This window comes from Rhineura floridana, chromosome 2 (genome assembly GCF_030035675.1).
Source record: "Rhineura floridana isolate rRhiFlo1 chromosome 2, rRhiFlo1.hap2, whole genome shotgun sequence".
NCBI lineage: Eukaryota > Metazoa > Chordata > Lepidosauria > Squamata > Rhineuridae > Rhineura > Rhineura floridana.
The window spans coordinates 171018111-171040642 of record NC_084481.1 but is presented as its reverse complement, the minus strand read 5'-3'; the positions used below and the strand labels follow the sequence as shown (position 1 = coordinate 171040642).

General features: G+C 42.3%; 1 protein-coding gene across 3 annotated transcripts in view; it reads right to left on the bottom strand.

Moving 5' to 3' along the window:
* The window catches only part of CCDC9B (coiled-coil domain containing 9B), a 115807-nt gene that overhangs the window by 5567 nt on the left and 87708 nt on the right, over positions 1-22532 (bottom strand). For all 3 annotated transcript variants that reach the window (XM_061611455.1, XM_061611454.1, XM_061611453.1), the window contains one exon: positions 20556-21311. In XM_061611455.1, coding sequence (XP_061467439.1) covers positions 20589-21311 — 723 coding nt within the window. In that variant the 3' untranslated portion in view covers positions 20556-20588. The remainder of the gene's footprint in view (positions 1-20555; positions 21312-22532) is intronic.

The following is a 22532-nucleotide window of genomic DNA, read 5'->3' as shown; positions in this document are numbered from 1 at the left end:
CAGTTCCTCACCCCTGGTCAGAGCAAAGTATTAGTCTTTCCAACTCCTGGGTAGTTGTGAGTAATATTACTGACAAAGTTTTGGGTTCACTTTCAGCCTTCCCCGTTTCCTGCTCCCACTTCCAGCCTCACTGCAAGATTTGATCAGTGGCATCACTACGGTTGGTGTCACCCGGTGCGGTAACTCATGGTGTCACCCCCATGGACCTTCTCCCGTACCAGACTATACAAAATCCTTAGTAATGTTTTTTGTACTAACGCTACTCGTAAATTGTAATTCCCGTATATCACTGAATGTAATGGCAATAGTAGTGACATAAACAACTAGCAAAATTAAAATTACACCTTTAAATTACAATATCATACACACAGCCCAAATTCTTGATCTTATCACTAATGGGAATTAATTATCTTGCATATGCCCATAGTAAATTTTCAGATATTTTCAGACCCTCAGCAATTTTCAAGTGGTCTATGTAGAAGAAAAGTTTGGGAACCCATGGTGTAAGACATCTGCTTATGTCCCTGTGCTGCTCTCACCCCTCATTTAGGTGCCCGGGATGCATGCGTGTGGACATACCTCCTTACAATTATGGAAAGTGATTCTTAATGATAAGTCTCCAGAAACAAAGTTACATAGGTATTTATCAGTTGTTTAGTAGAAAATTCAGAAGTGCAGAGTCCCTTCATGATAGTTGCAGCCACATACACCCTTTTTTACTCCTGGATTAAGAATGAGATCTTTGTTAATGCATTCTCTCACAACAACAAACATCTCTAGGAGCCAATCAGCATGTAGGTGGAGAGCGTTAGCAATTGAGAAGAGTCTTCTCAGTGGCTGACTCTTCTCCTTTCACTCTGATTGGCTCCAATCAGCAGGAAAGGCAAGGAAGCCTATTAGAAGACTCTTCTCAGTGACTAACACACTCCCTTTTCCAGAGCTTGGAAAAGTTACTTTTTTGAACTACAACTCCCATCAGCCCAATCCAGTGGCCATGCTGGCTGGGGCTGATGGGAGTTGTAGTTCAAAAAAGTAACTTTTCCATGCTCTGCTTTCATGCTGACTGTAGGATGCTTGGAGACATAGGGACCCTGCTCCCAAAAAAGCAGAGGGACTAAGATCCCCTGGGCGACTACCCTCCTGGTGCTTATGGACATGACCGTAATATATTTTGTGACGTGCAAGTTCGATATTATTTATTAAGTGTGTTTAGGATTACACTGATGGCATTCCCAAATATGTACTTTCACACAGACTTTGGTTTTCCATAACACAATGTTTGTCCAAGCCTCCACACTTGGGGGGGGCACTACTTGCACACCCCTTCCATAAGCACATCAAAGTTGGATACACACCTGAACCAAGACCCAGACAAAAGGGCACTTAAAACAAAAAGGTAATTACAGTGGCTGAGTAGATCTTGTACAGTGGTTATACTGACTGGACAGCCACTGTCCTTCACATTTTACAAAATACTTTTTCCTATACAAAGATTAAATTTCTGTGTATGTAAAAGTAATATATGAAGTGGTCTCAATAGTGAGAAAAGTAGACAAGTGAATGGTGATTCAAATGTTTTTCATTCTCACGTTATGAAGCTAGCTGCCAGATGATGTATCACCTTCCCTACGCATGCAGTGTAGACTGAATAAACAGCACCCAAGCCACCGTTCAATACGTGCACGTGTTCTTTCCAACATGAATCTACAGGTCTCAAAAAGTAATGTTTGACAAAGTCCTCAAACACCTTATAACATGCCTCGAACATGGTCTCTTGTTCTACCAGCATGCCTTCACACCATCACTTTGCCAAAACATAAGGATAGGTAAATTGCTTTTAGGGAGGTTCACAATTATGATTTCCTATTTATTTAATCTAAAAATATTTAAAATACACAAAAACAGCCAGGGGAAGATATTGGAGAAATATAAAATAAATACAAATTAAAAAGGGGGGGAGGTGAAGAGACCTTAAATGTGCTACTCACCATCTCTCAGCCTATCCTCCCCTCAGGATGAAAACAATGGAGAACCATGACCACCCCCAGGAAGAAGGGCACACTTAAAATGTAGAGGAAAAAATCATCTACAACCATAGTGTGAAATCAAATACTTATTGGGATACAGTATGAAGAAATATTTATATAAACATGACTCTCAAATATGTTTATGAATTACACAATCTGTAAATATATTTATAGTGCAATCCGATGTTTGTTTACTCAGAAGCAAGTCCCAATGTATTCAATGGGGCTTACTCAAACTGGGAAGTGTGCAGAGAACTACAGCCTCAAGTGATAAGGAACTTCTTCTTTCAACTTGTTCTTTTAAGTTGAGACCTTATCCCAGTCTGAGTTGGAATTGCTTTTTAATATGTTTTCAAGCCTTTTTTTTTAAAAAAAATGTTTTTTTAAAGCTTTTAAAAAATATTTTCAAAGATGTTTTAATATAATTTAAAGTCTGTTTTTATGATGTTTTAAAGTGTTTTTAGTGCTTTTGTTTGCCGCCCTGGGCTCCTACTGGGAGGAAGGGCGGGATATAAATCAAATAATAAATAAATAAACTTCATTCACCCAACCCAAAATTCAGAATCATGCCTCTTTAGGCTGTTTTCCAACTGTTTATTCTTGCTTTATGGTTATTGGATTTTAAATGGCTTTATTTCTTGTTGTGAGCTGCCTTGGTTTCCAACCCTACCTCACAGGGTTCTTGGAAAGACTACACACACACACTGCAGATGTATAAATACATACAGCCCATATAATAGTTTATTGTCAAACCAGTTGGTCATTGCAGAAAAATCAGTATTAGTTTTTAAAAAATCAGTATTAGTTTCCTACAGAATAAAAACTGTAATACCTAAGTAAGCCCTGCCTACTTGCTTTAAAATAGGACGGGGGGGGACACAGAAAGAGAACAAACACAATTCTTTTTTACATTCACTCCAAAGTCCCATTGATTTTCAGCACATTCATAACCATGTCTACTCAGAAGTAAATCCTATTTAATTCAATGGGATTTACTCTGGAGATCAGAGCTTGGAAAAGTTACTTTTTTGAACTACAGCTCCCATCAGCCTAATCCAGTGGCCATGTTGCCTAGGGCTGATGGGAGTTGTAGTTCAAAAAAGTAACTTTTCCAAACTCTGCTGGAGATATGGGATTAGCAATGCTTTTACCCCCACAAAAGCAAGTATTGGGAAGGTTTTCAAAACACTGCCCAGGATCTGACTCCTACACACAAGAGGGGAAAAAACGGAAATGTATATACTTACCCAATTTATGAGATTTTCAGATAAACTGGGGGGAACCACCATTTTCTGGCCTTGCAATGAGGCTTACTAGACACTGCCACAGGTCAAACAAACACTTCACTGATTGGCTGCAATCCTGAACGGGCGGGGTTAAAGCTACAAAGTGCTATACAGTAGTTTAAAAAAAGATTTAACGAGGGCGGCTGACGTTTTTATGTATATCTCGAGAACCGGACCACCTTGAAACTTTTTTTTTTAAAATTAAAGCTGAAAATCACGCCCTCGTGGTGTCACCTGGTGCGGTCCACACCCCCCCTAGTGACGCCACTGGATTTGATCTAAGTATGCTTCAAAGGTGTCTTCAAAGTGGCAGGGAGATGTGGACAGCAAATGTCCCTCAGTCCTCTCCACCACTGCTGTCCCTTCTCAGGAACTTAGCAAAACAGAAAAGAAGAAACAAAATGCCAACTCATCACAAGATGTCTCTGTAGTAAGCATCTTAACTAATCAAGGTAATTTGTCTTGAGTTGCACCAATTGTGCTTGCCTTGACCCAAGCCATTGCTCTCCTTGGATTCAAACAGAACATATACTAAACAGACTGAAACCAACTTCTATGTATTCCTAGAACACCTCCCTTGAGTGCTGCTTTTCTTTCAGATAGAATCATCATTTATTACCTGCCTTTTACCCTGCTTTTCTTGGCTTTTGTTTCCCATCTGTAAAATTAGAATGAACATACTAATTACTTATTATCTAAAATATTTATATCCCACTGTTTTGTGCAAATGTACCTTAAGACAGCTTATGGTACGGTGCTTAGCCATAGACTGTAATAATTACATATTTCAAAATGTGAAATAATCACTGGTGCCCAAAAACTTGGTCATGAAATGCAGGCGGAGGTGGTCTGTTCATATAGGTGATCTAGGCAGTCACCTAGGGTGCCAAGTTAAAGGGGACACCAAATTTGAGGGGGGGGAATACAAATAAAAAGTACAAATAAAAGAACGAAGATGTCATTACTGTATTTCAATTCTATGTAGCACTAATGAGATCGCTCTGTCAGTGCAAACATTTCTGCTTGCCTGATGGAAGGATCTCACCTCTCTTCCCCGTGCACTGTGGGGCTGATTTGGGGGAGGGCAAAGGGAAGAGAGGGCGGAAGCCATCTTCTGCTAGTAGGAATCCTTGCAATGGCTCCTTCTAACGTGATGGTTAGTTGAATCTGTCATTATTTTAATTCCTGTGCACATACAGAGGGAATATGAATTATAAGTATAATAAGGTGGTCTATAAAAGAAAAGTAGCAGTGTTAACCAGGACCACTTTAGGGGAGGGGCCCAGAAGACAATTGTCCTGGGCCTTACATATGAGGAGGGCCTCACACATGGAGGGGGCCACATGATCATTGGCATTGCTGCATTGTTGCAGACACTTTTCTTTCAGAATCCCATTATCTTGAGCACCATAATTGTTTGGTTCCTAATGGAAAAAAATCACAAAGCATCCTTACTGGTGCTAATGTCCTTTGTCACGACAGCACGAGCAAGACGGTTGCAGCCACAGGCAGGGCTAATAGTAGCAACCCAGACAAACCATTGTCAGACTGTTTTTTTTTAACTTATTATATTTTATATCTTGCCTTCTTTCCTCCAAGTAACCCAAGGAAACTTACACGAGGTCTGGCTCACTGGGAAGTCGCCGTTCCAGGCTGTTTTACGTAAAGGTGTATTATAGCCCGGAACAGGTATCGGAACGTGGTTTTTGTGGAAGTATTGAGTCTTATTGCATGCATCCCATGTAGTCATGTGGGACTGGTGAATTTGGTGGGTCTGGCTCGCTGGGAAGTCGCCGTTGAGGGCTGTTTTACGTAAAAGCCTATTATAGCCCGGAATGGGTATCGGAACGTGGTTTTTATGGAAGTTTTGTGTCTTGTTGCATGAATCCCATGTAGTCGTGTGGGACTGGTGAATTTGGGAGGTCTGGCTCATTGGGAAGTTGCCGTTCCGGGCTGTTTCATTCTGTTCCGGAGGGCATTTTGGTTGTTAAAGGGTTAATAAAAATCCTATCGGAATGGTTTTTGTTCCTAAATGTTGTTCTCAAGTGTCTCTAACACATCCCAGTGTTTTTGGCATCAATTTCTTTTATAAAGGGCCCGTTCCCACCTGTTCCATGTTATGTTGGCGCAGAAGATTGTAGATTCAAAGGACTGTATGTTTCGGGGTTTACTGCACCTCAGACTTTTACTAAGGTTCTTAGGCAAGTTACTTGTCTTTAGGACTTCTGTGAAATGAATGTTTTGTTTCCAGTAGTAAATATGGGGATTGTTCACACCCCCATGGCAGCCATTTTGTGACTGGCCCTGCCCTACCTAAGGCAGCCCTCTTTTGGCAGTGTCCACAAAAAGTTATATTTGTTGAAAACGTATCTGCTTTCAACAATGGTGCAAGAGAGACTTGTTGGACTTGCCACAATGTCAACAGAAAAGTGGCAATGTTCAAAAAAAGCAAGAAAAGTTTTAAATTTTAAGTTTTAAGAGCACAGAGTGCTTTTGATTCAGAGTAATTTTGTAATTGCAGGTTAAAGTTCATTGAAGAGTTTTCTTTCTATATTGGATGTGGTGGTAATGGCAGTTAAAGCAGCACAGCATAATGGATGATTTTGGATTTGTAATAATAAAAATTGTAATTAACATTTTAAATGCATTTTTATTTGAAATTGAACTGAAATATCATCTAGCAGCTGTGTACAAATCTAATCTGAAAATTTAGGGTGTCTATTTTATCTCATCTCAGAAACATTGGCTGAATGGCCAAACCTAATAACTATGCCTCTTTTTTTTTTTTAAAAAAATACTCTTAATGGAATATAGGGGCAAAATGTTTCACAGTTTACCAAAAACCTCAGCCTAGATCTGGCCTTGGGGTTTGGGAGTGGGCGTGCTGACTGTATGGTTCGCTGAGTGCACCTGTTTCTGGCAGCTAGTCTAGAGCTGCCCCCTGAATGCAGGTAGGGAAGAAAATAATAGCCATATGCCTGTTTATTTGGAAAGAGAGAGAGAATTTCTTGTCTTTTGACTTTTCTGGATTTTGCAGCGCCTTTTCAGAATGGCTAAACTAGCATTTTGAAACATCTATGTTTAAACTCATGACCTTGCATTACCTTGCTTCTTGCCACTAATCACAAAGATCGACTGGGGGAGAACACATGAAAGGCCAGAAGGATCAGAAAGACAATAATGATTTTGACGTTTGTCAACATTGGTTTTAAAAGGTGATTATCTTGTATTTCTCTGTAGAATCTTCCCCATGCTCTTCAGAGGGCATGGTTTAGCTATCCCCTGCATCATAAAAATCAAAAGATTTTTATTAAGTTTTATTTCCTCTGGGCTTGGAGAAAGTAAATCCAAAGCCCATCTCCTTGCTTATTTTTTCTGTAGCTGGGCTAAATGAAGAGGTCCTTGGAAGCAGGGCTCAAAAGCTCCCCAAGCAACTGGATTGACTAGGGTGTAGCAGCCTATCACAATTATTTTGAAGGAACTCTTATACAAAGAGGGAATTGGTCAGTAAGGAAGTCCGTCCAAATATGTCACAACCCCAAATAAATATTTCTGTATAAGGCCTGAATCCTATACACACACTTATCTGGGAGTAAGTCTCATTGTGTTGTAGCACTGCAGACTTAGGCGTGCAGGATATATAACTATAGAAAGCTGCCATGTTGGCATTCTCTAAAATGGGTGGGGAACCTTTGGCCCTTGAGATATTGCTGGACTCCAGTACTCATCAGCACCAGCTAGCATGGCCAATGAGGAGGGATCATGGGAGCGATCATGGGAGCTGTATACCAGCAACATTTGGAAGACCAAAGGTTTCCTACCCCTGCCCTGAAAGATATGAAGAAATGGGCCACGTAGCTGCCATTTCTGGTCGTTGATCACCCTGTGCACATGTGAAATTTGTTGTTCAATACAGAAATTCAGTATCCTGAGAATCTCAGGTTTTTTTTTTAAAAAAAATGCTTTTAACTACAGTTACATTGTACGCACATCTTTTCATATTTAAGAGAGGAATTAGTTTTCTACGGGGGTGGGGTGGAATAGCCTTTTTGTTGTCTAATTTCCTATGCATTTATTGAGGAGAGGGATTCTGTGTGTTGCTCAGCCATGCTAAAATTCCTTTAGCATTGCCTTGGATTCTAAAACTGAACTCCTATGCCCTTTGACTCACAGCACACAAGGCTTTGGCCATACTACTATTGTTTACGTCAGGGGAGAATGCTGACGTCAACATCATGCTGTGCATTGGAAGTTTACCCAAGCTGTATTTTCTCTGGAGATGTTGAAATTAATAGTCTCGAGAGAACTGAGTGAAAAGCCTCTGTGGTTTGTTTCCTTTGTTGATTTTCCCGGCACTCTACTTAAAAAAAAAAAAAAATCTGCAGGGGATTTTGGGCTTGTATTTTGGGTAAATATTTCTTGTCATTTTGAAGCAGAGGAAAAGAGCAGCTATGAGGATGATCAAGTTCCGAGAAGACAAATCATGCGAAGAAAGGCTGAGGGTACTGGCTGTGCTTAGCCTAGTGTAGGAATTTCAAACTGTGTCCAGATTTTATTATTATTAGTAGTAGTAGTAGGAGGAGGAGGAGGAGGAGGAGTAGGAGTAGGAGCAGCAGCAGCAGCAGCAGCAGCGGGTTGCCATAAGTCATAATCAACTTGAAGGCACATAACAACAAAAAATTATTATTATTTACCTTCAATACTTAACAGGGTTCATCAGTGAGTAGATTTGTGATGATGGACAAGCATCTCTGAATGACATTTGGTGTGATCTAAACTAGTAGTTCCCAACCTTTATGAGTACATGACCCCCTTTATAAGCTCAAAAAAATTTGTGACCCCCCCCAAGCTAATTGTAATTTTAGCCTCTGTTAATGAAAAAATGGTGCATAGCAAAATCACATCTACAAATATCCCTTTCCATAAAAAGCTCCTTCCAAACAGGGAGGTGTTGCTTTCTTTTCTTAATGCAAAGGTTCGTCAAATTGGTATTCCCCTCCTTCCCCCAGTCTGAAGATGTACAGTCCTATCTCCCAACACCAATGGGTTACAGTTTTGGACCAAGATCCAGGTTCAAATCCTCACCCAGCCATGAAGCCCACTGGGTGATCTTGGGCCAGACAGTCTCTCAGCCTGACCTATCTCACAGGGTTGGTGTAAGGGTAAAATGGAAGGGGGGGATTATGTTCACCACCTTGAGCAACTTGGAGGAAAAGTGGGATATAAATGCAATAATAATTAAATAAATAAATACATTTCGGTTCCAGTATAGGGACCCTAGCCTCAGCCAACCTGCTGAGCTTTTTAAATAACAACAATAAAGTAATGTGATAGTGGTGGGGATACTTGATTGTGAAGATGAAAGGGTGGATAGATTGAGTAGGCGGGTTAGTGTTTTTAGGCCTTAGGATGATAATCACAAATGATGACTTGGTTAGCGTGCACTTGCGGAATGAGAGTGGAGCAGAAGACAGATCAGCGCATGTACACATACAAACACACCTGCCCCTCTTGCAAGCATCTGCAGGCGTGCATGCATTTGGGCACGTGGGAGGGGGGAAGCCCTCAACTGCCACAGCATCTTGGAGAGAGAGATTGGGGGGCTGGAGTGTAGGTGGAAGAAAGGAGGGATGCTGGCACACACACTTAGCCTCAGAGATGGGGGCGAGCAAGTCCTGAGCTTCCTCACTGCTCCTTGGCTCTGTCTGGTGAGATCTGGGTGGCCTCGCAAATAAGAATAATTTTTAAAAGGAGATGGCAGTGAATCAGGAGCAAGAAAGGCAGGCAGACTGGCTGCCAGGAAGGAAGGGGGAAAGCAGCTTTTCCTTATAACCTTGCTTCGTTGTGCTTCACGAAAAGCCCTCTCCTCTCCTTCTGAGTAAGAGTGTCGTCAGCAGTGGCAGTGCAAGGAGATGGGAGTCAGCAATAGTAATCCCCTCTTTTTCCTGGTAGCTCCACCCTCAGCCTCCTCCGGAGTCTGCCACGTGTTTTATAGGCAGATGCCTGCCCTCGGCGCACCTGAAAGACGCTCTGGCACTTCAGCAAAAGTCATCCCCTATCGTTTGGAGCAAGGGGGAGATGTCATCTGCAGTGGTAGCGTGGATCAGACAGTGTCCAGGGAGTGAAAACTTTTATAAATAAATAAATAAATAAATAAATTCTTTACTGTTGGTGGCCCCCTCTGGATTACTTTGCAGTCCCCCGGGAGTCATGGCCCCCGGGTTGGGAACCACTGTTCTAGACTGCATTCTCAGTCCGTGCTTGATAACAGAGTGATCCAACAAGCCTGGCTAAAGCTCTTCATAAACTCATTGTGTGCTTAAGAACATGACCCAGAACCTTCTGCAGCTCACCGCAGTGCCATGGTAGGCACACAGGTTTCTCTTGGCAAGTGAGATGATGTGGACAGAGGTTCCCTGAAGGAAAAAAGTCTGAAAATGTTGACTTACCCAAGAATGGCTAACATTTTCCAGCCTGAGGGCCACATTCCCTCATGGGCAAGTTTTCAGGGGCCACATGCCCCAGAATTCCATTGTGGGCAAACTTCGGGGGTGGGCAATTACAGGGCCAGGGCGACAGTTGGTGGGACACAGCCCTGTAGCCAGCCTTCCTTGTTAGGTGGAGCAGCTACACTTCTAGATGGGGAATTTTTGGGGGGAGGGAGGAAAGGCACATAGCACCAGCCTATCTCCCTCCCCACTGGTGGAGAGGATGTAAAGGCCAGGCTAGGGTAAGGGAAAGACAGGGACCTCACTCCTCCTCCATACAGGTTAATTTACATGAATGAAGTTTAATCTGTTGAATTGTCTCACCCTTTTTTGAGAGATCCCAGGAATAGCAGACTCAAAAGCTTGACTTTGCCTATAGCTACAGTCCCCTTTCACCTGTGGCCTGTTTCTGTGTTATGATTCTTCATGAACTGAACTACTTTGGTAAAGATAGTGACCTCCTGAGCTTAGTTTTGATGCTTTATTAGGTTTCTCAGTTTTAGATTCCATCTGAAAAGTAAACTTGCCCATACTACAAGTTTAAGGAAGGGCAGGGGGAAAATAAATACTATAGGGTATGTTTGTTAACTCCTCCTTGAGAGTCCCTCCTTCTAGTCTTGTTCCTGGTTTTTAGATTTTCCTTCCTTTTGGACAGTCAAAGGAAAGCTTTTTAAGGTGTAACCCAACACCGAACTGAGGGGAGTTGGATATGGCGGACCCCAGGCCCAGGCTGGCAGTGACCTGGCTCTGCTGGGCTCCACTGGCAGAAGCTCCTCACCCTGGCTGAGCCCAGCCTGGAAGAAGGAGTGCCAGCAGAAGCCGGCATAAGGCCCCAAAAAGGGGAGTTCTGGGATCATGTCAGAGGAGGGGCCAAGGGGGGAACTTACGCAACATCCAACTCCAGTTCAGAGCACTCCTGTGGGTCCCAATCCGGGCCAAAGTTATGCCAAAAAAAGGTCGGTCTAACAAAATAATTACAATGGAAGTCTATGGAGAGCGCTTCCTTCCTGGTAGGGTATTCGTGAGAGCCAACTTTTGCTTTCTGGTCTCCATGCGCAGCTCCCAGCTGACCCCATGTTTGCCCACCTGGAGGTTCCAGAATTGTAATTGGATGCCACAGATCTTCCCACACTTCCTCCTTCCCCAGAACCCCTTCTGCCACATCCCATGAGTTGGATTGCTCTGTAACTGGCTGCTATATAAGGACTAACTAAGTAATTGGAAACTAATTGTGGAAAACAATTGGAATTTTCTTTTACTGGTTGCTATGTTGATTTTTCTGTCCAGAAACCCTGAAAAGGCCTCATGCTGAGCTGCACATATTGGGAAAATCAGAAATTAGGTCTGAGTTACAGACTAGGTGTCCAGCTTTCCAGCTAGCTAACTTTAGTGTACACAGCAATGTTTCTGTTCTTCTAGTGCTGTTTTCATCCTTTGCCATCAAGTAATCAAGAAAAAGAAGAAGAAAAAATAGCTGCTATGGCTGTGAGTATAGAGAGTGCTTTAAAAGAGTAAAGGGTAACTTAGGGTAGCCATTTTTTCAGATCACTTTAAGTTATCTCTTTATTTAGCTCTTTAGCAATAAGCACCTAATCCTGCTCTACTCATCATAATTACTGCAGAATAAATAAACTCTTACTTATTAATGCAGGCAAACAACATGCTTCTTTATTTCTGGCTGCGTAGATAACACAACCGAAACTGAATCTGGAAAGGAAAGGAAAGGAAAGTCCACCGGGGTGGAGTCTAACTCTGGCTCATACTACAAAGTTCTAATATTTAATTCTTCAAGGGTCATGTTACTATACAGGCTGGGCTTTTTTCGGGATCACATGTAACTATAGGGTGATTGTTATCATGAAAAACCCTCCCTCGGTCAGGGAAAATCTTGAGTGAGTAGACTTTGGGGGGTCTTCCAAATGAGTCTTTTGTTGTGCATTCACACTGCCTTATCCACTGAATTTTTCAGAGGGTCCTATTCTTAAATTGCTCCTGATCTTAAAACAAGCTATCATGTTTTAAATGGAGGTTGTCATTGTCTGTCATGTCAAAAATTAAAAAGAAGACAATTTCCTCAAAAAATCCGGGGGGGGGGAGAAATACAGCTTTAGGGGAGGTGGCACCCACATTTGCCCCCACCCCTGGCTTCAGGCCTGATGGGACAATGGATGCAACTCTTACAGTAGGTTACATTACAGCCATGCAAAAACCAGAGATTTCTACACACATATACAACCCTCCATTCAGGCAAGCAGGATTATCACAGTTCAAAAAGATACTCCAGTTCGGCAAGAGCATTTGAGAGGAGGTCTGAGCTGGACTTGTGAGAGGCATGATTGAGAGAGAGGCCTGAGAGCAAGACCTGGGAGCCAGAGTTTCCCTACCTCTGACTGAGAGGAAAGAAGACTATGGGTGTGACAACAGTTTTTAAAGTTAGAAACAAATAATTTTCATCTTTTTTCAGTGAACACAGTTGCTGTTTGCAGTCAGGAGAGAAAGAAAACAAGAACTGAACTTCAAAGGCAACTGTAGTGTAAGACCTTCTAATTGACCAACTAAAGGATCAATGGACATTAACTACAGGGAACATGATTTAGGATAGACATAAGGAAAATATTTCTCGCATCATCTGTTGGGAATGCCTTCTATTATGGGGCTGAACCTGAAATGACTCGCTGCCATCTAGCCTTAACTCCTCACCCTTCCGTCCCCATGTACCTTCCAGCTCTATGGCTATACAAAGGCAGAAATAGTACTGTGCACAATCCCTGCTTTAGCTCTGGTATGGAGTTTCGAAAGTATTTCAGTTTTGGAGCAGTCAAGGCAAAACAAAGCTGGCAGTTCCTACTAAGCTTAACTTCTGTCCCTGGAAAACTGGTAGAAAGTATTATTAAACCTAGATTAACTAAGCACATAGAAGAACAAGCCTTGCTGAAGCAGAGCCAGCATGGCTTCTGCAAGGGAAAGTCCAGTCTCAGTAACCTATTAGAATTCTTTGAGAGTGTCAACAAGCATATAGATAGAGGTGATCCAGTGGACATAGTGTACTTAGACTTTCAAAAAGCGTTTGACAAGGTACCTCACCAAAGGCTTCTGAGGAAGCTTAGCAGTCATGTAATAACAGGAGGAGAGGTCCTCTTGTGGATAAGGAATTGGTTAAGAAGCAGAAAGCAGAGAGTAGGAATAAACGGACAGTTCTCCCAATGGAGGGCTGTAGAAAGTGGAGTCCCTCAAGGATCGGTATTGGGACCTGTACTTTTCAACTTGTTCATTAATGACCTAGAATTAGGAGTGAGCAGTGAAGTGGCCAAGTTTGCTGACGACACTAAATTGTTCAGGGTTGTTAAAACAAAAAGGGATTGCGAAGAGCTCCAAAAAGACCTCTCCAAACTGAGTGAATGGGTGGAAAAATGGCAAATGCAATTCAATATAAACAAGTGTAAAATTATGCATATTGGAGCAAAAAATCTTAATTTCACATATACGCTCATGGGGTCTGAACTGGCGGTGACCGACCAGGAGAGACACCTCGGGGTTGTAGTGGACAGCACGATGAAAATGTCGACCCAGTGTGCGGCAGCTGTGAAAAGGGCAAATTCCATGCTAGCAATAATTAGGAAAGGTCTTGAAAATAAAACAGCCGATATCATCATGCCGTTGTATAAATCTATGGTGCGGCCGCATTTGGAATACTGTGTACAGTTCTGGTCGCCTCATCTCAAAAAGGATATTCTAGAGTTGGAAAAGGTTCAGAAGAGGGCAACCAGAATGATCAAGGGGATGGAGCGACTCCCTTACGAGGAAAGGTTGCAGCATTTGGGGCTTTTTAGTTTAGAGAAAAGGCGGGTCAGAGGAGACATGATAGAAGTGTATAAAATTATGCATGGCATTGAGAAAGTGGATAGAGAAAAGTTCTTCTCCCTCTCTCATAATACTAGAACTTGTGGACATTCAAAGAAGCTGAATGTTGGAAGATTCAGGACAGACAAAAGGAAGTACTTCTTTACTCAGCGCATAGTTAAACTATGGAATTTGCTCCCACAAGATGCAGTAATGGCCACCAGCTTGGACGGCTTTAAAAGAAGATTAGACAAATTCATGGAGGACAGGGCTATCAATGGCTACTAGCCATGATGGCTGTGCTCTGCCACCCTAGTCAGAGGCAGCATGCTTCTGAAAACCAGTTGCCGGAAGCCTCAGGAGGGGAGAGTGTTCTTGCACTCAGGTCCTGCTTGCTGGTTTCCCCCAGGCACCTGGTTGGCCACTGTGAGAACAGGATGCTGGACTGGATGGGCCACTGGCCTGATCCAGCAGGCTCTTCTTATGTTCTTATGTTCTTAAGAATAGAAGTAGACGATCTCTGTAGTATCAGAAGAGGTTGTGCACCTTGGAATTGTTGTTACTGTTATTTGCTGAAATGGACTTTTGGATGGGTTGACCCTAGGGAGCTGCTTGGGGTATACAATCTGAAGATTAAAACTGACTAAGCAAGACCAAGAACTAGCTAAGTCAAAACTTGCAGATCTGCTATCTCAGGGAATCATTTGGACAGAGTCCTGCAGAAATGCACATTTTTCTCTTTGTGATTTCCCCCCCTGTCCCCAGTAGATCTGTCTCATATATGCTTGCTACATACTTTCACACTGGCCTCATCCCTGATGCTGTGCTGGGGCCATGCCTTTCCTTTTTCATTGGTGCCAAGTTCCAGTAGCTTCTAGAGGTAATTACACAAAGATTCTGCTTTATAAAGCTATGTGGGACTGCTGCCTTTGTGACAGGAAGAACTTCTTCCCCTTACTCCTGAGGGTGACTTTTTTGCAGTTGGTGTTTACAGTCAGAAGAATTAAGGCTAAACTTGATGTCATATGGGAGATCTGTGATTGGCTTCTTTTGCTAAAAGCTGTGTGTGTGTGTGTGTATGAGAGAGAGAGAGAGAGAGAGAGAGAGTTTGGTACTACAGTGTGGGGGAGTTTCCTTCATGGTGATTTATTTATTTTTATTTGATTTATTTATTTATTTGATTTCAGATTTCCTGCACTGCTTCTCCCTCAGGACAACGCTCCAGCTACTAGCACTCAGGGACATTGTTGGGTGGATCTGCTGACTAAACATCCTAGCAGTGCCAACACTTGCCAATCTAGGGGCTGGTTCACTTGGGACCTGAAATCCGGATTAAAGACGCAGGTTTTTCCATCGCGATGGATTTCCACGGTCCACACACATCCGTCCTCCCTACCTCCAACCCGCTGTTTTGAATTCACACACGTTCGCATTCATCTGGTATCACTGTTTCCTTGTAGCCCCGCCCCCAAATTTACATGTTAACTCCCTCCCTCCCTGTTTTAGCAATGCTACAATGGAGGGTTCATGCAAGTACATGGTATGAAGAGGCCTGCACCATCATTCCCTCTGTTTCTGGTGTCGGGGCTGTGAGTGCCATTGCTTATGTAGCCAAAAAAAGGCACCAGACCTGCACAGGAAGGAGATATGAGCAGGCATAGGGAGTCCTGAGGTTTGCTGAACTACAAAATTTCTTTAGGGAAAAAACTTTAACCGGGGGCGGGGGGGAGGAGAGAACACTCCAAAAATAAATAGCCCAGTGATGGCTATGCATGCTCAGTGCTTATGGAATGCCAACGTGGACAAAAAACTGTCCTAGGCTCCTACTGGGAGGAAGGGCAGGATATAAATTAAATAATAAATAAATAAATAAATAAAACCATGGGGAAGTGAAAGAGGAAATGGAATGGGGTGGCTGGAATCATGAACAGCAGCACTCCACACTGCAACAAGTTGTTGCATGTTTAACTTGTAAATATTTTCAAGTAATAAATTGGAAGGGAGTCAGGCACCACAGAAAAAGAAAACCCACTATTTATCCACAGTCCTCTGTTGCAATTTTGATGGTGTAAGGAGAGTATTCCAGTGTCCCATCCCTCCCCTTCTTTCCATTATCTTTTGTGTCCACCGCCTGAGACTCACTTGAGTGAAGGATGTGCAGTTCCCAATGGCCTGCTGGGGGTAAGTGTGAACTGCAGATATGCTCTACCCAGCAGGTTTGCAGACATATGTACCTCCAGGGCATTCTTATTGCTAAGTAAGGGGTTCTTTTGCTCCCTTTTGGCCATGATGATTTATATTCTACTCAATTTTATAAAATCATGTTGTCCCTTTAAAACATTCTCCTTTTAGGGTTCTTGCGCCAACTGGGGCAGGACGAAGGAAATATTCTTGAAAAGGTAAAATCTAAGGCACAAACGCTCTGCAGATGCGCATTTGCAGCTTTCTTAAAGGAATGAGGAGTGTGGAACAGAAGAGTTTCAGGATCTTTCCCAGCCCTACCTGGAGATGCCATAGAAAGACCTTATTTTATTTATTTATTTATTATTTTCTTTATACCCCACCCTTCCTTCCAGCAGGAGCCCAGGGCAGTAAGACTTTCTGTATGCAGCACAGATACTCTACCACTGAGTTATGTCCCTTCCAAAAATGCCAGCCAGTGAGTGGCATGGCTGAGTGGGAATTCAAACCCACTGAGTGGATATCTGCTCACTCCTAGTTTGACACTGACTGGTGTACCACACTGACTCTTAAGTTCGAGATTTTCTGAGTTCAGTATAACTGCTCTGGTAGTGGTCAACACTGACTCCCTCCCTGTGGAGATGGCTACCAGAGAGAGCTTCTGGCAAGCGCTTGAAGGATGGGGTGGTAGCAGATGAGGGCAAAGGAAGGGAAAGGCTCTTCCCTGCCTCTCTTTTGCCCACCTACTGTGTGTTATTAGGAATTCCCACTAGTCTATGCATTATTTCTTTATGCAATTGTGTGTCAAGGGAAAGGGCAGGAGATCATATCTTTTAGGCCTGGGAAATATACTTAGGCAGCTTCTGGAACAATCTTTATTTTGAATAAAAGCAGCATTTCATCATTCTCTGAAATTGCATCAATGGCTAAGACACTGGTGGTAGCCAAGAATTACAGTCGTGTGTTCCTGAGCTGTTTCCTTGGAGAAATAGGTCGCAGCTAACAACTTTTTACATGAAATCTATCACCAGCATAAGGACTCTGTTAATGGATGCCAGGATGAAGACAGATTTACAAACTAACATGGAATGTGTGGAATCAGAAGGTCCCTCAACGTTCTACCAAGCCACAAAAATACTTTTCCTAAAGCAATTTCAGATGTTCAAATTAGACATCTTATTAATAATTAATAATGTTAATATTGGGTTATATTATTGTTATTTAATGACAAAAACATGTCTATACGAGCAAAGGATTTTGCCATAGTCTCTCACATATGGTTCCTCTTAGCATCTCTTGCATCTGCAGATCAGCAGACCAGTGCTAGTATAAAATAAATTCACTAATAGGCAAAAAACCATTGCGGTTTAAGAACGTATTTATAGCCAACAGATATTTCTATCAAACTTTAAAAAACAAGGAAATTGGGCAGCTATAGTGAATGCACCAGGGGAGCAGGAGACCTGACCTCCTCTCTGAGATACTGTACTGCCCTACAAATTTGTAAAAATGCAAACACCATTTGTGTTGGTCTTTCACAGTCCAATCCACTTCCTGTGTAGCTTGGAAGAATTTGGTAACGTGTCTCTGAGCATATGGTGAGTGGTGGGGAGGAGCATGGGTGTGGCCACCTGATTAGCCAAGGAAGGGGGAGAGAAGGGGAAAGAGGGAGGGGATAGGAGGGAGAAGGAGGGGAGGGCAGATTTGCATGCTTTTTGAGTTCAATGGGATTTACTCCTGTACAATCATGCTTAGGATAAGTGAAACTGACCTGGGGGAGGGGCAGGGAGGGGGAAGGGTGAGAGAAGGGGAGGAAGGGTAGGGGGAGGGGGAGAAAATTAGGTGGTTGGGCACTGGGCAGAGGGAAAACCCATTTCCTTTCCAAGAGGAAAACACTGTGAACAGTATCATTCTTTTTCAGGGTTCCCCACATCTTTTTATTCTACAGCAGACACATGTAGCCTCCCACCCATATTTAAACCAAAGCTATCCCTGGCCACATCCACACCAGACCTTTATTTCACTTTAGACAGTCATGGCTTCCCCCAAAGAATCCTAGGAAGTGTAGTTTGTGAAGGGTGCTGAGAGCTGCTAGGAGACGCCCTATTCCCCTCACAGAACTACAATCCCCATTTTGGCCACTGGAGCTCTGTCAGGGGAATAGGAGTCTCTTAACTCTCAGCACCCGTCACAAACTACACTTACCAGGATTCTTTAGGGGAAGCCATGACTACCTAAAGTGAAATAAATGTCTGGCATGGGTGTGGCCCCCTGTTTAGCCAAGCCAAACAGCTGTAAGTCTGGCTTTTAGAATAGTGACAGTTGGTTCTTATTGAGCATGCCCACACTTATCTTTGACTCCAATGTTAAATTTCTTAGATTAAAAATCAGCCAGGCATTTTTTTAACTTTTAAACTGCAGAAGATGAAGGTCAGAGTATGGGGAAAGGTCAGTAATAAGATTACAGGTACTCTGTGAACATGGCTGATTTAATTTAATTTCAGCAAATTATGAGACCACTGACAGAAAAAAGTCCAACAGGGTTCTGAATTCCCCCCCCTCTAGTTTTACATTTTGAACTCTTGATTCTCTCTGAGTGTTTTGTGTATTGCCATGAAAACTTAGAGGGCTGTTAAGCAAGCATTTCTGTGTTCATGACTATAAGTTTTGTAAGGTTTTGTTTTGAAATGCGCTTATAGGAAGCAGCAGAATGGCATAGGGGGTATTTTCAATTTAACATTGCGGAATGTGAAAATCCATGCTGGCTATAGTATACATTATAAAATATAAAATAAATAATGCAAAGCCACATAAAAATCTTTCTTATGATGTATGTGTTTTTAACCATCTGTGCCCCCTACATTTGTTCTGGGATTTCCCCCAACATTCCAGAAAAGATTTGGAGAGGAAGTGGGGTGCACACGGGTAGGAGGGGGAAGAAAGTCCTGTTGCACAAGCAGAAATGCTTGCACTGATGGGATGCTTACTTGTGCTGCACTGGATACAAGTCCTTTTTGAAATCTCATGTATTCCATTCCAAAATCTGACACTTCAGTTCCTATGTTATTTGTTCAGTTGAATAGTTTGGTAGTGGATGCAAACAATTCAAAGTAAAAAAAAATCCCATCTTTAAAATTAAATAGTAAACTCAATTGATTTTTCAAATCAAAATCTAACTTGACAACTGTCCCTGTCCCGCCTCAGGTTCCTGCTCTAACACTGTCTTTTGCATGGAACTCTAGTACATGTCGGTTGCCCCACTCATTTCAATGGAGGCAGGCGATTAAGGCATACAAAGGAATGCATGCACAAAATAACAAGATTGAAAGGAATGGAGCAGCCCTTGGGGACAAAGGGAGCTCTCTGTATGTGTTTGGGATCTCACACATAAGAAGTCACTGGATCCTTGTGCAGAACTATATTATTGTTACTGTTATATAAATTTATAGCCATTGACGCAATGTACAGGATAAAAACAGAATAAAACATAAAAACTCTAAAAACAATAAAATCTATTCAACAAAGTTTAAAAACAATAAAAACATTCCTACATACTCAAAAAACAGTAATACAATTTTCTTCACATATAAAATTGATATTCCATAAATGACTGGGTCACATCTTAGGGAAAGCCTTCTTGAACAAAAATGTCTTTAGTAGGCAGCCTAAACATCACAACACTGAGTACCTTTCTGATTTCAGCTGGTACTTGATTCTAGCGAGCTGGAGCTGCAATGCTAAAAGCCCAATTTCTAGTATAGGATAAGTGCATGGCATATAGCCTGTTGACCTTGGAATTTTAAAAGAACAAGCAATAACAAACAATTTAAAAAGTAAATTCTTTTTAGATCTGGAATTATTGACATTCTGTATTCAGTATTCTGTTATTAAAATAAGAATAAGATTTATTACCTGCCCTTCGCCAGAAGGTCTCAGGGCAAGTCACAACAATAACAAATACAATATTAAAGGCAGGGTGAAGAGGTGCATCTTCAGCGTATGGTGAAAGCTGCATACTGCAGGTGCCAGATGCACCATCAGTATGTCACATGAAATACTGCTAATTACTATATTTGGATCCAGACCTAATATGTAGGACTTGACTAGCTTGCACATAATGCAGTTTTGGAGCGCCCCTTTAGGAACATAAGAAGCTGCCTTAAACTGAAACAAAACATCAGTCCATCTTGGTCACTATTGTCCACACAGACTGGCAGCAGCTCTCCAGGGTTTCATGAAGGAGTCTATCCCAGCCCTCTCTAGAGATGCTGGGGACTGAACTTGGGACCTTCTACATGCAAGACACATGTTGTGCTAATGAGCTACAGCCCTTCCTTAGAAGCTAAATGCCACCTTGGGCTCCTGCTGGGAGGAAGGGTGGGATATAAATCAAATAATAAATTAATAAAATAAATAAATAAGCTAAATGGCTAGCTCTTCAACACACTGGAAATCAAAGTGGTTAGTCAAATTTTCTGAGCTGTGCTCTTAAACTACAAGGTCTGAATTCACCAGGAGGTTCTCCTGTTTAAGCCTCAATACAGATGGAAACAGCCCTAGCAGTGCAAGAGCAAGGTATGATTCATTTCAGAAGGGCTTGGGCAACAGAACTTCCTGGATGCTTGCGCCCCATATCTTTTAGGTGTAACTGAGCCAGTATTGAGTTGTTGGGACCAGGCAGGTTAAATCTACATAAATAAAGTGCCATGTAGAGTGGCTAGGATTACACTCACCATCAGCCTCTTGGGAGCCCCGTATGTTCTGTTTTAATTCTGTGTTTCATTACTGCATGACTGGGACTGGTCTTGTTTCTTCTTCCTCACTTTTGCCCCTTCCTCTACAGATTCATTAGTTCTGTCTGGCACTTCTTTGCATGGAGGCCTGGACTCCTCCATTTGAACAAGGCAGGCAGGGGCATCACTTCCTTTCACATGGATTGTTTGCTTCTTGAGGCCAGTAATTTGGTTCTGTCCTCCTTGTCCTACTTTTAAGAGCTGTTGGTCTTCACCACCTCCTTCTGCTTTCATCAACAGCTCACTAAGGTTTCCTGTGTGCTCCCCACAAGGGTTCCTTTTAGAATGTATACTTTTGTCTAAACCATCTTCATAGACTGTGGATTTGATTTCCTGAAGGTCACACCCAGAAGCTTGCGCCATATTCCCAGCCACTCCCTGGCAAGAGCTGCTGTTCATATAGTTACGCTTGGGGGACAAATCAGCCCCAATTATTGTCTTATTGAGTGTGGGATCTGCCTCAGTCTCATCCATACCGTCTGTGGTAGACACATCCTGGGTTAGACACTTGGCTTTTTCATTTGTGCCCTGTTCTCCACGTGCAGATGGTCTCCTTCTATCTCTTTTGCCTTGTGGCATGAAAACACTGTGTTCCAGAGGCTTTATATTCTTCTCTAACTCTGCTGGGCAGCTATGTTCCTTGACTGCTTCACTAACCAGAGCTTGGTTATTTAGTTGCTCATTGCTGGTGGATCTCTAGAATGACAGAAGACAAAACTCTGTTTAGGACTTGCTGATTTAAAGAAATAACATTACCCATCCAAAGCTATCAACATCAGTAGTTAGCTTAGTTACCAGAGATGGCTGAAGTCTCCCTTTTATTGGTGAGAAAGCCAAAGCACAGCTACTGAATTTGACTATGTCAAATAACAGTTATGACTAGGCTCATATAGAATTTCTCCTTATTCTCCAACATCATGTGCTAAATAAAGCAATGTGCTTGCTTTATCCATTTATCTTAAGGTGTATATTCAAGATCACTTAACATGAATTCATTTTCCTTCACTTCTGTTAAGAACCTGATTCATATGCTACCAGAACAACATGGTTTCTTCTTCCACATGGCTAGATCCCACACTGCTCTGGTAACGTCTGTATCCCGGAACCACAAGGATCAGCAAATATATCAGCACTGACCCTTCCTGGGGTTTCATTAATTAATTCATTCCATTATTATCCAGTCTTCCTCCAGAGTGCTCAGGTCGGTCTCCCCACCTAGTTTATCTCCACAACAATCCTTATGATATAGGTTGTTGAGAGATAGTGACAAGGCCAGGGTTGTTTAGTGAGCTTCATGGCTTACAGCACAATCCTAACCATGCCTACTCAGAAGTAAATCCTATTGAATTAAAAAGGTCTTACTCCCAGGTATATAGGGTTAAGAACATAAGAAGAGCCTGCTGGACCAGGCAGTGGCCCATCTAGTCAGCATCCTGTTCACACAGTGGCCAATCAGATGCCCACGGGAAGCTTGCAAGCAGGACATGAGTACAAGAGCACTCTCCCCTCCTGCGGCTTCCAATAACTGGCTTTCAGAAGGATACTGCCTCTGACCATTAGGATTAAGATGGCAGCCTTAGTAGTGATTTGAACCTGGTCCTAATCCAGCACTTTAACCACTACACCACACTGACATAGACATATCCTTTGCCTGGTTCACATAATTCCTATTTATAAATAGTGCTGGAGCATGGTAGCAACTGAGGCACAAATGGTCCTTTAAAAACATCCTAGGAGCCAAAATCAGAGTAAAGGGGGAAAATGTATTTAAAAACAGACACCATTCTTTATTACAATAAAATAATTATCATTTATACAAACACTCCAACAATAAATCCTTAATAGGTCAAATCTTTATCAATATATTTGGCATAGTTTGAAATATACTGCTTAGGAGTTGACCTATTCAGAATATAT